General features: G+C 43.9%; 1 protein-coding gene across 2 annotated transcripts; it reads right to left on the bottom strand.

The window, feature by feature from the left end:
- Positions 1-385: 385 nt before the first annotated feature.
- lum (lumican) lies at positions 386-5146 on the bottom strand. Of its 2 annotated transcripts, none has more exons than XM_080757975.1 (3): positions 5000-5146; positions 3318-4199; positions 386-1877 (listed from the first exon to the last, which is right to left on the bottom strand). In XM_080757975.1, the coding sequence occupies exons 2-3, from the start codon at positions 4195-4197 to the stop codon at positions 1723-1725; spliced, it is 1035 nt and encodes a 344-aa protein (XP_080614101.1). In that variant the 5' UTR covers positions 4198-4199; positions 5000-5146; the 3' UTR covers positions 386-1722. The 2 variants fall into 2 exon arrangements, with proteins under 2 accessions (XP_080614101.1, XP_080614102.1); XM_080757976.1 differs by having other exon boundaries at positions 3318-4202.
- Positions 5147-13137: the final 7991 nt, after the last annotated feature.

Genomic DNA, 13137 nt, shown 5'->3' on the forward strand with positions numbered 1-13137 from the left:
TATAGTTTTGTTAACTTTATATAGACTGAAGTAATTAGAGAGGGCCATGGTCAATTCCAAACATGCAGGGTTTGCATGTTTGGAATTGTAACAGCTGAAATCAATAATATATCAGTATTGTGATATTAACCGCCGCATTAAGTGATTTATGTATAGCCAACGGCTGCCTGCTAACTAAAGACACATGGAAAGATGCAAGGTATGCATTTAACTAGAGGTAAGAGAAAGATAGAGAGAGATGCCTGTAAAACAATCCCCTAAATTTGTTATCCACCATACAGTTTGTCAGTTGATGAGTCCAATTTATACAGTTTATCTTGCAATTTTCCATACACACCGGAAATTAACTCATATGATAGGCTTAAAAAGTGATGTCGTACAAGAATGTTGGAAATTTAGTTTATTCAACTGTATTTTATGTCCTCACAGTAAATTCACCAGCAATTACTGAGTCATAGGTGAAAAGATAAATCATGATATACTGAAAAATGTAACCAAACCAAAATGTGATATTGTAATAACATCTTTTAAGTAAGATGGCAGACTTGGTATTATTGTGGAATAAGACATACATCAAATATGGCAAACAAGGTAACCATGAACGCACCATAACTGAAAAAGCTGTAGTTTATTATAATACATGCAGGTTGCCATTCGATGCATGCAAGTAAATGCAACAGGTTCATACAATTGAGCAGTGTGCATAACAGTGAATATCTATGTATTACATCATATATATATTACAAAAAAGAATAACAAAACTCAATTCTGTTTTCAAATTATTCAGCTCAGCAGAGATATTCAGTGTGAGAAGCATTTAAATTCAAACAAAGGAAAATACCAGTTTCTTTTCATTTATTTGCACTGTGAACTTGTATATCAGCTATTTTCAGCGTGCGACACATGGCACCCAACTAGGTATCCACCATCAATGAGTCCTGAGCTGGAAGGGATCATCTGAGCAATGGACATTGGTGTGAATAGAGTGACATGAGAATACTGGTATTTTCCTTTATAACAGGTTTTATTCATTAAAGTGTTCAAAACATGATCTTTCTATATTGTTGTATAAACTCTTTCCATTTATGGCTTGATCCAAAAAGTACTAAAGTTATCAATTCCTCGCATTTGAATCTATACATCTAAAGCAGAGGACAGCGTTCTCCTTACCTGCAGGTCTTTTGCACAGCAACTGAAGTTTTAGTATAAACTCATAAAACAATGATGCAAAAAAATTCGAACATAAAACAATGACAGCTATAACTGAAACATAGTTGTTACTGTATACTCTATTTTGTCAATATTCAACAGGATTTAAAGACAATCTTTTTGGAATGTTTAAAGTGTGTGTTTACCTTTTAATAATAAAAAAGCATTTGTCCTTTTTTTTGGTCATTTTTAATATTTTGTGGGTTTTCATCTGACAAAAAATAGCCCTTATGCCCCCCCGCCCCCCCACAAATATATTTTATGATTGGTTAGCTTGATGATTGTCAAGCTGTTTATTATTCATGGCTCCGATCAGGAATATTAATGTGACATGTGGACTTCAAATTCTCACCCTGGCCCTCACAATACCCACAACAAATACCCAAACATACTGGCATACTACTTTGCATGCCAAAGGACAAAGGGTATTGGGGCATCCAAAGTCCCCAGCGTTGGACTGTGCTATGTGACAGAAGATCGAGGACCATGTTGACATAGGGCCGAAGGATGTCCTTATTCAAACATGATGTCCGAAGCTTGGCGCAGGCAGTTGGCCGTGTCAGAAGGCATGTTGCTCGCTGTGACATTGTTAGCATCCAGGCGTAAGTGCTTGAGACGGGAATAGTTGACAGGTCCCATGAACTTGCAGAAACTGGTCAGGTCGAACTCTGCAATGAGCAAAAGAAATGATTGGTATAGTTTGATTCAACAATAGAAGCACTTATCAGCACTTTTTTAAGCACATTTGTTTTCTTTCCCTTTCCATTTCCTCCCCAATGTAGTCATTGCCAATTCCCCCCATGAACAGTATATATCACAAGTAAGACGCGCAAACGCGGGAAGCGAACGCAGCTCGTACATATTTGGGGTTTTTTAAGATTTATTTTTAAGTAAAAAAAATTTAAGTACATTTTTTTTAAGTTAATTTATTTTTAAGTTAAGTTTTTTAAGTTAAGGTGTGTGTGTGTGTGTTATTTTTTTAAGTTATTTTTTTTTAAGTTAAGTTTTTTTTAAGTTAAGTTTTTTTTTAATTTAAGTTTTTTTAAGTTAAGGTGTGTGTGTGTGTGTGTGTGTGTGTGTGTGTGTGTGTGTGAGAGTGTGTGTGTGTGTGAGTGTGTGTGTGTGATACAGCTGCGACCTCTGGTGGCGGGCAGGTGGTTTAACAGCGGGACAGACAGACAGACAGACACACACACAGACAGACATGATCTGCTAGGTCTCATAGTTAGTGCTCACTGCGTTCGCAATCATCATCATTTTTCGACCGCGGTCGAGATCGTGGATTTCACAATAACACGCCAGACTTCCCGGTCCTTCATTGCCATCCCTAGTTCCTGCTTACTGATGCCTGTGTCCCTATAGCGATGACATCAGGGAACGACAGTTTTCTACCTCTGGTCTGCTTTGAGGCAGGATTCCAGAGAAGAAGGGAAGACATAAACTCATTGTCAGCTCTGTAGCAGTGGCCAGCAAACTGTGTTCTTCTGGATCAGACTATAGTGAAGAAACACGGGGAAGGTTGCCGTATCTTAGATTAGTCGATGGGTGGCTCTTCCAAGACAGGTTTTGCGCTGTCTTTAGATATATATATAGTATACAGTATATACAGTATAGTCCCTGGCATGTTGGAGACAATCACGTGTCTCCTCCGATACACCAGCTACTTCTCACCTGACAGGATGGAGTTTTACCAGTGGGTACAGGCTTTAGTTCCGACATACTATTGGTCTGACTGTCATTAGACCGACACCCTATTCAAAACCCTAACCTAACCACAAGCATGGCACAATGCATGTCAAACCAATGCATTGTCGGGAGCAACGGATGATTTCCGCATGTCGGACCTACCAACCTGTAGGAGTCAGTAGTGTAGTGACACAGAACGCCCTTCACTGCTGGCTTCCCATAACTGTGTCCATTGGAGGCTCTGGCCAAGCCAGAAGCACCATGGAGTCTCCATGTCAGCGGTTAAGCTACTTTCAACACATTGCCGGGGCTTGAACCTGGGACCATCTATTTCCCATGCAACCGCTCTACCTATTCATCTATTTTGCATTGTATTAGTGTAGGTATTAGTGTAAATAAAGACAGACACAATTGCTGCTTACTGTTGATTTCGTTGGCCTGGAGGTAGTACTGCTCCAACTGCTCGTTGATCTCAGGGATGGTCTGCAGCTTGTTGAAGCTCAAGTCCAGTTCAATCAGCGTTGACACATTGAAGACACCAGCAGGGATGCCTCCGTCCGCCAACTTGTTATGAGAGATCCTCAGATACTGCAGGACCGGCAGTTTGTTCAGGTAGCCTGCTCCGATGCTGTCTATATCATTGTAGTCGGCATAGAGGATCTCCAGTGAACTGGGAACACCGGCAGGCAGCTTCTTGAGCTTGTTGTGGCTCACGTCCAAAGACAGAAGCTTCTTGAGCCCCTTGAATGCCCCCCCGATGGCGTCTGACGTCAGCTCGTTGAACTGGAGGTTGACAGCGGTCAGGTTCTCTTTGTCACTCAGGAGACCAGAGGGGAATTTTTTGAGCTGGTTGTGCATCATCTTCAGCTCATCAAGGGCCTTCGAGGAAGGGATGACCGGCTCTGTGAGCTTGTTGTTGCTGAAGAACAGCTTCTCCAGGCCGCTTAGCTTGTCAATGGTGCCCTTGGCAATTTTTGCGTTGGTGATCTGGTTGTTGTCCAGCACCAACCAGCGGAGGTCGGCGGTGACGTTGTCGAACACTCCCAGTTTGATCTCTTCGATCAGGTTGTTCTGCAGGTAGAGGTACTTTATCCCCGTAGGGACAGTGGGAACAACCGTGAGCTTCCGGCTGTCACAGTACATGGCAGTGGGGAAGTTGTATGGACAGTCACACTCCGGATTACAATTGGGACTCGAGGGCACTTGTTGCGATGCCGGTTGGTAGTCGTCATAGCCGTAATCATATTGGCACAACACCAGGCCGACTAATGCAGCCAGCAAGGTGACACGGAGAGGATACATGTCTGCTGGAAAGAAAGGAGACAGACATTGAGTAAGGGATCTTTTTTAAATTCAACAGAAATTCGACAGTGTCACATAGCCAAACCTACAGGAATTTACTGCAACAAGGTAATGTTAAGAGCACGTTACACGTCTACCAAATATTCAGACCCATATGCAAAACTCCTTCCCACCTCTGCAGTCTGCATATTTCAGAAGTAAAGTTATGCATAAGGCTGAGAGTCATCCGTGAGTTCATGTCAGGTCGCCTGTTGATTCTAACTGTAGTTTTGACGACATCTATCCATGCACGTAAAACAACATGCACACTGAATACTGTATTCCCTCACAGCACAACGATCGTCTTATAAACTCTCTCTGCACATGAAGCTGTGTAGATGAACAGCAGTAATGCATTGCAGATGTTTAAACCGTATGCATAATATGCACCCCAGTCTCGACAGATCATTCCTTGGTTCGGTGTGTCTGAAAAATGCAGTCCATGTGATTTGAGCATATCATATCCGATATCTTAAATGCTATGGTCTGAGCAGAGTAAACTAGGGATGCCTTAATGTACACACAATAAGTCCATTAAAACGGCAAATTTCCCTACATCAGCATGCAAATTGTCAGACGTAATGCGGCATCACTCAGATTTGCTTTTATTTCCACTGAAAGCTCTAGCCCTGTCTCCCAGCCACTGCCCCACAGCCCAGCAGCGGTATAATCTCGGCCGGAAAAAGCCAAAATAAAGCGGGGGTGATCGTGCAGATCGTGCAGGAAATTACAAATCAACTGCCTGCATAATATGCAAACTTACCTGTGGGCTCTCTCTCTCTTCAGGTGGAACACTGTGGTGCACAAAACCCAGTAGTCTCTGGAGGAAAAAAGACAGAGGGAGAGAGGGAGACAGAGGGAGTGGAAGTTGAGAGAGAATAGGAAAAAGAAAAGGGGGGGGTGTGAGGAAGGGGTGGTGGTGGTGGTGGTGGTTAGAGTAAACGGGTGGGAGGTTTCTTCAACAACAGCAGCAGTGAGTGAGGCAGGCCGACCGGCGTTATAAACAGTAGATGTCATCAAAGCGAGCGACGGAGAAGCATCGTCCACGGACGTATGGCGTGTTGGTAACAAGGAGCAGGTGCAGTATGGGTGACAATGCATGCTGGGAACCTGCTTTACCCCCCAGCATGCGTCCTACCTCAACATCCCCTCCCAATACAACCAAAGCTGCAGACTGTAGTGTGTGGAGTATCATGTCAGCAGCAGTAAACAAGGCCTCGGAAAATGTGACAGAAAGGCTATGAGATGGCCAGAAAATACTTACATAACACTTTTGACGCAACAACTAAGCCAACTCTGTTTCCCCTGTCCTCAAAGGCAGGCATGAATCTTTATCCACTGGCATCCATATTTAGGGCTTTCACAAAATGTAAAAAATGTCAAAATATACCTTCTAGATCTAGAACGCCCAAAATGTCAAAGATGCCAAAAACTATCTTGTAGATCGCCATTTTGGCTATTCATCTCAAACCGAGTATTATGGGTTAAGTGTACAGAAAGGTATGGCAAGACAGATGCATCCCGTATGTCTGGACGGTATATCATCCAACTCCTGTTAGACAGTCTGACTCCCTTTTTGTTTTTTTTGGTTTTGTCTCTGTACCGTATATCCACACTGTGTTGTGTACACTAACCGACTAGTGCAGTGTGTTTGTAATCTCGGAGGACTGCAGTCAGGGGTTAGACGACTGCCAAAATGGTTCTACTATTTGTTTATGTACGTCCATCACTTTGTCGGAGCGCGTCGGGAATTGACGTCTGGATTCAATTGGTCGCAGGCCCAGCCTGCTCCGCTCACACATACCATTCTTAGAAGCCATCTTGGATGCACTTCTTACGTGTGCAGAGCCCAAGTGCTTCACATTCAAACTCCAGATGTCTTTCTCAAAATGGTCTCAAAAATGAGACACGTTTTCTTTTTCAGAAAAGTCCCATTCCCCTTTCTGTATACAGTAATAGTATAGTATAGAGGATCTTCCTCATTTAACTGTGCATTTCCATAACAATTTTTAAAGCTGCAACCCAGAACTTATATTGTATTGAATACAAATTTCTGTTTCTGTTTGGTAGAGTAATGTTAATGTCAATCCACTGAGACATTTCGACCCTGGTAGGAGTAGGACACCATAGTTAACCTCTCCATCAAACAAGGACAGGTCCCCAGAGATTTTAAACTGGCCAAAGTAACCCCCCTGTACAAAAAAGGGAGCAAATTAGAACCCGGCAACTACCGCCCTATTTCTATTCTAAGCTCCATCTCGAAAGTGATGGAAAAAATAGTCTATGAACAGGTTGAAAAGTATCTTGCCACTAATAAATTGTTGTACGAGTTCCAATCTGGTTTCAGAACATCCCACTCCACTGACACATGCCTTCTCTATTTGAGCGACCACATCAAACACGAGGTGGATGCTGGAAAATACTGCGGCATGGTCATGCTGGACCTCCAAAAGGCTTTTGACACCGTGAACCACTCCATACTGGTTAACAAGCTTAAAGCTATTGGTTTTGATAGCACATCAGTGAGCTGGATGCAATCCTACCTGGAGGGGAGAGAACAGATGGTGGAAGTGAACGGAACACTGTCCCCCCCCCTCCCAGTGAGCTGTGGCGTCCCACAAGGAAGCATACTAGGGCCTTTACTGTTCCTAATATATGTAAACGACATGACTTCAGCTTGTGACTGCAACTTGTTCCTGTTCGCAGACGACTCAGCACTGCTGGTCTCGGACAGGAACAAACTGCAGGTTGAAAAGACCCTCAGCTCTGAACTCGGTAGAATCTGCACCTGGCTCGCTGATAACAAACTATCCTTACACCTGGGAAAAACTGAATCCATTCTCTTCGGATCAAATAGTAATCTCAAAAAGGCAGATGGCTTCTTGGTTAGAGTTGGTGATGATATTATCACACGGAAGGATCAAATTACCTACCTAGGTTCCATCCTGGAGGCCAATCTTTCCGGTGATAAGATGGCCACCAACGTAATCAAAAAAGTCAATCAAAGAACAAGATTCCTCTACAGGATCTCCTCACTGGTCGACAAAAACACCTTGAAGACCTTAACAGGAGCCCTTGTACAAGGTTTCTTTGACTATGCATCCACCTCCTGGTACCACAGCACCTCAAAGGCCCTTAAAACAAGGCTCCAGACCTCCCAAAACAAACTGGTCAGGCTCCTACTTGGCCTCACCCCCCGAACCCACCTCACCCCTGCCCACTTTGACAGGCTGGGATGGCTTAGGGTCGACGACAGAGTACAGCATCTTGCAATGGGTCTGGTCCACAAGATTAGATACACCACCAAGATACCCATGTACCTGTCTAAATACTTCCTTAATGTAAACGAAGTCCACACCCACAACACCAGAGGGAGTGCAACAAACCATGTACAACCCAGATTCGGCACAAACAAGGGACTAAATTCTTTTCGCTCCTATGCGACCAAAATGTGGAACGCCCTACCAACAGTCATTAAGACATGTGAATCCCTTGGCTCCTTCAAAACTGCTCTCAAAGGGCACCTACGGATGGCTGCAATTCGAAACTGGCCTCTGTAAAAGCTGAATTTGTATCTGGATTGTACTATGTTTTTGTATGGACGTGGTGTTGGGTGCCTGCACATATGCACACATGGCATCAACGCATGGTGTTGTGTGCAGGCGCCCTACACTCTGTCTTTGTACTATGGATTGTACTATGTTTTTGTATGGACGTGGTGTTGGGTGCCTGCACATATGCACACATGGCATCAACGCATGGTGTTGTGTGCAGGCGCCCTACACTCTGTCTTTCGTTTTCTTTTCTTTTATCCCCCTGTTCCCCTCACTGTATATATACTTTTTTTCCCTTTTCGCTTCCTATATGATGAATTCCTGTTCTGTTCTTTAACTACATAGAAGTGTCTATTTGTTTGTCTCTAAATGTTTTGATGAATTGAACAATGTGGACCCTGTTGTAAACAAGTGTAAGGCTTAATTGGGTCGTCCACTCACAGTTAACAGTCTTTGTATTGAGTTTGTGCTTGAAATGTACTGTAATTCTGCAAACTGTTAATAAAGATTTCAATCAATCAATCAATCAATACAGGTTGACAAGTACCGCCTGAAGATCATAAGCACAATATTTTCAATCAATCTCATGCATACAGTGTTATGATTTGTCCACATCTAACGGAGTCTATGTACTTGATACGAGATACAGTGCTGGTCAATGTACTTGATACAAGCAGTGTAAATTGTGTTGACTAACACTAAAAGACTACGGTAAGACTAAATAGGACTAACGGCCAAGCTACACCAGGCTTTTCTCGCGCGTTTACTCTAAACGCGCGGACCGTGCGTGCGTAAGCCAAATGCCCTGGCTACATCGATCTGTCAGACGCGCGGCAGGTTTGTGCGAGACCTTCCGGGAGGATATATAGATACGCACGCATGGGGGCATAAGCACGTAAAAAAATTAGAACCGTTCCTATTTTTTTTTTTTTTTTAAATAGGCCCGCGGTATCCGTGCGTCTGGTGTAGCTGGTATTATTGACATATATTGGTCCTATCCAAACGCACTGTACGCACGCAGTAAACGCATACGCACGTGCGCAAAATTGCCTGGTGTAGCTTGGCCGTTAGACTAAATGATGTGTCATTCAAAAGACTAAGACTAAATATTTTCTGGCTAAATGAACGTTAAGACTAAATGACAAAAAGACTAAGGTTTTTCAGAAGACTACAGTATATATAGGACTAAAGACTAAACGGTGTGTTGTTCAAAAGACTAAGACTAAATCAAAACATTCTGAAAAAATGAACACTGGATACAAGATACAGTGTTTGTTCATGTCGCCTACTTTATATGTGATAGTACATCTTGCATGTTCTCTTATTGATATATGGTGCAGCTGTTGCCAGTGAGGTCAGCCTTGTTTATTATTATTACTATGTCACATTGATATGTCACGTCATTGATTTATCCAGCCCTGTATGTATTCCCTGTACTGTGTAATAAAGGTTGTGAACGTGCAGCGTGATAATGTCTCTATATGTCGCGTTCTTGTTCTCCCGCGCCCGCCGCCTTACCTAAGGAATACTTCAACTGAATTATCACACCCAACTGTTACCAGCCTGTTAGAGCCAGACCGGAGGTCTATAGCTTTACGGTTCTTCTTTGAACTGAGTCTAAAGGTCTTGCATGGCCCTGCTCCAATTTACTTCAGTCAGGACGACTCAAGAATGGATGGAATAGATTTATTGGATACAAATGAGCAATATGTTTATTATGGTTTGGCGATGAATTGGATCTGCTTTCTAGGTACTCTGCAGATCAAGCGCATCAGTCCCGGTCACAGGGACTCTGAATCCCCCGTACCTAAACAGTAGATCCAAAACGGCAGGTGGTAGCTGGGGTGGAGGAGGGTGAGCAGCAAGGTTTGTATACAGCAGCGCAGCAGATATAGCAGCAGCAAGCAAGCAGGAGGAAGAGTGCAAACCTTCCAGTTTATGTAGCCGGTATGAAGATGGAGTGAGTGTGTGATTGGCTGAGTTAGGCGGCCCAATTAACGGCCGGCAGCGACTGCACTGAGGTTTCCTGACTGAACTTGCTCTGCGCATGTCTGTGACAGGCATGCTCATTTATCCCATGTAATTAGGCCATAACACAATTTACAGTTTAGGCATTTAGCACACTCTTGTCCAGTCAGACATACAATACACTCTTGTATGTATGTCTGTCTGTCTGTGTGTGTGTGTGTGTGTGTGTGTGTGTGTGTGTGTGTGTGTGTGTGTGTGTGTGCGTGTGCACGTGTGTGTGCGTGCGTGCCTGAGGGCGAGAAGAGACCTCACCCTTTTTCCTCGCCCGGGTGACAGAAGACTGCTGGGCGAGCGCTGGCGCTTTGGCATGGGGGGTCAGATCAACATATGGAATGAATTCTGTACTGGCCATGTATGGAGCGTGTCTTGAGTGTACAGGGTTTGATGAGGTCAGATCAACATATGGAATGTCAGAAGAGGTCAGCTCCATATATGGAGATCTAAGGGGGCAGCGGGGGCAGTGTCTTCATTGTGCAGGGTTTGATGAGGGCCCAGGTAGCCTCAGGTAAATCTCGTGTTTATCGTGGATGGCTCATGTGACCTTTAATTATATACATTTTCACGAGATATACAATGTTTGGCACAGATACGGTTAATATGCATTGTCCCTTTCTGTGTGGAGTTTGCATGTTCTCCCCGTGTCCCCTATAGGGTAGATACCCTCACAAAAACATGCAGTAATCCTGGTCTCTAAACTGCCTCCCCCTGGCCAGCCGGGGCGCCTGATGGAGGGGAAAGGAACTGGTTGGAATAACGTGTTCCTTCCACGCGCTACGTCCAACCAGGGAAACTCCCCCCTGTCAGGTGTAAAGGAGCAACTTGGACACTCAGGCATGAAGGGAGCATGAGTTAAGTCCGTTGCTCTCCCCAGGTTGGCGGAGGGTGTGTAGAGCCCAGGATCACAGTAGATGATTGGCACAGGGGTGAAAAATGGGTTACAAAATCGTGGGATAAAAGATATATGTAAAAAAGAAATATATATGCATTGTCCCGTCTAAATAAACAAATCTAAAAATAAAATAAAAATAGAAGCCATTGTTCTTGCCATTAATAAAAAGTAAAACAAAGAAAGAAGAAAAGTTTTAAATCTTGTTTAAAATCGCCAACCCTGCCTATCGATGATTTCGCAGAGCTTTCCTCAGCCCTCCTCTCTGACAGTGAGTAGAGAGAAAGTATGGCATCCTGATGAGCATTCAAGTTTTGAGCAGGGTGTTTTATATTCCTTTAACCTGATAACTATGGGACCAATAAGGTTCACAGTAAAAACAACACATTATAGGTAAACAGTGCTCTTATTTTACATTCCACAGACCAGAAGACAGAGCGCTCTGGTCACGTTCAGGTGTATAGACAGATATCTCGTGTTGTGTTTATAGACTGTTGCGCCCCCTCTCAAAGCAAACTAAAAAACTGATGATGCCAGACTGAAACAATGGCCCAGATCCAGTCCTTGTTGGTGTACCTCATCGGCGATCTGTCCAAAATGTTTATTTCTTTGCGGTTGAAGTGTTTTCAAGTCTATTACTGAAAGTGTTTTCGTCTGAATCCAGAGCGTGACTGTTCTGGAAGGCTGGAAAACAGACATTTTGCTTAGTCACTGTTTCCCGTCTTATGCTGTCACATCCTTTCCATGAAACCAAACTGCAGACATTGGCTTTCAACGTTGTTTTCCCTTTTCCCTCTGTTTTACTATTACGGTATAACACCATACAATACCTCATGAAACTGGAGCACTGGAACATTATGTCATGAGCTGGGGCCCTATTAATAAAAGAGTACACAATTCTTGCCTATATCCGAAGCAAGTTAAAAAATAATTAAAGTAATAAGTTCTGCCACCGAATCCTCGTGAGTTCTGAACGGCAGACCCCGCCTACTCAGTAATGTGCTCGGCACCAGGCTTTCCACCTCAGCGATTTAGTAACACAGAGCAGGGTCTGTGTTACTAAATCGCTGTGTGATCCGGTCGGGAGCAGATGATATCTCATGTCATGTTGTAGTAGGGTATAGGCCCTAAAGTTATGATCGCTGGGAATTACGCCCGCAAGACTATACCTCTCCTCGTCTCTTTAAAACTATCGCTGCTTTCACCGCTGGCAGAAGGACGCCTTGGGCTGAATATGGTAACAAAATCACACCCGTGTGAACTGAGTGGTGCAACCCCCCCGTCACCCCCCCCCCCCCCCCCCGTCACCCCTCTCTCTCTCTCTCTCTCTCTCTCTCTCTCTCTCTCTCTCTCTCTCATTAGCAGGCAACAGTGCAGCACTATCCCTCTCTCTGTTTCTGGCACAACAGCGCCCCTACTGGTACTTAGTACTCATAGTCATATACTGGTGCTCATTAACAAACAACACAGACATTGCTGTTCCTTGGAGTGGTTGCATCACTCAAAGATAAATACATCACGCCCACCATCGACTGACCATACTTCTGACCAATCACAATGGCCGAACTTTCTTTTGATGATCAGAACATCACATTTTGTAGTTATTGCCTTCGCAGCGAAACAAAGTCTGTGTGGTCGGACAGAGTATGTACCGGTGCTTAAAGAACTAAAACCTCACAGTATTAGGCTATGTTGTGTTGACCTGGGTCCCCCGGGGCTCTATAGGTCCTACTACTCAGCTTTAAGTTCGCCCTGGAATATTATAGTAGTTAGTGTCAAGTGAACTGTTGCAGAACCACATTTATCAGAATGGTTCAATGAAATTCTGTGGCATTTTGGCAATGTATTGACATGTAGGTTAGGTTTATTGGAAATGGGGGGGGGTCATTATTTCACAAAGTCTTAAGCTAACAAAAACTAAAACCCTTCCAGTACATTTTTGGTTCAGGCTTGGAATCTTGCTGACTTAGGGTTAAATTTCACTGGTACATGGAGCAACAGACATACAGTATTAGATGCATAAGAGATATTTTTGGGCTTGCTGGCACAGACACATAGAGGCTTGTAATAAAACCTCAGACGCTACCTAACCCAAGACAGAACCTTCTGTTCTGACCATGTGGACATGTGCTAAAAGCACAGTGTTAAAAAAAACACATGCAGGCTCATCCCTGTGCAGGCCAGCACGCTCGCATGCATGCACGCACACGCATGCACGTGCACACACATGCACACGCACACACATGCACACGCATGCACGTGCACACGCATGCACGTGCACACGCACACACATGCACACGCTCACACATGCACGTGCACATGCACACACACACACACACACACACACACACACACACACACACACACACACACACACACACATGCACAAACAGGTGTATGTTTATATATGCAAGCAGGTGTACAGCTCCCCCA

This window comes from Protomyctophum bolini, assembly GCF_963924005.1.
Source record: "Protomyctophum bolini genome assembly, chromosome: 23".
NCBI lineage: Eukaryota > Metazoa > Chordata > Actinopteri > Myctophiformes > Myctophidae > Protomyctophum > Protomyctophum bolini.

What these genes read in the sequence shown, in the direction of transcription:
- lum (XM_080757975.1), bottom strand. Translation starts at nt 4,197, where the DNA reads ATGTATCCTCTCCGTGTCACCTTGCTGGCTGCATTAGTCGGCCTGGTG. An exon ending in CCAGGCCAACGAAATCAACA is followed by an intron (nt 1,878 to 3,317) that starts GTAAGCAGCAAT and finishes TGCTCATTGCAG; the next exon opens with AGTTCGACCTGACCAGTTTC.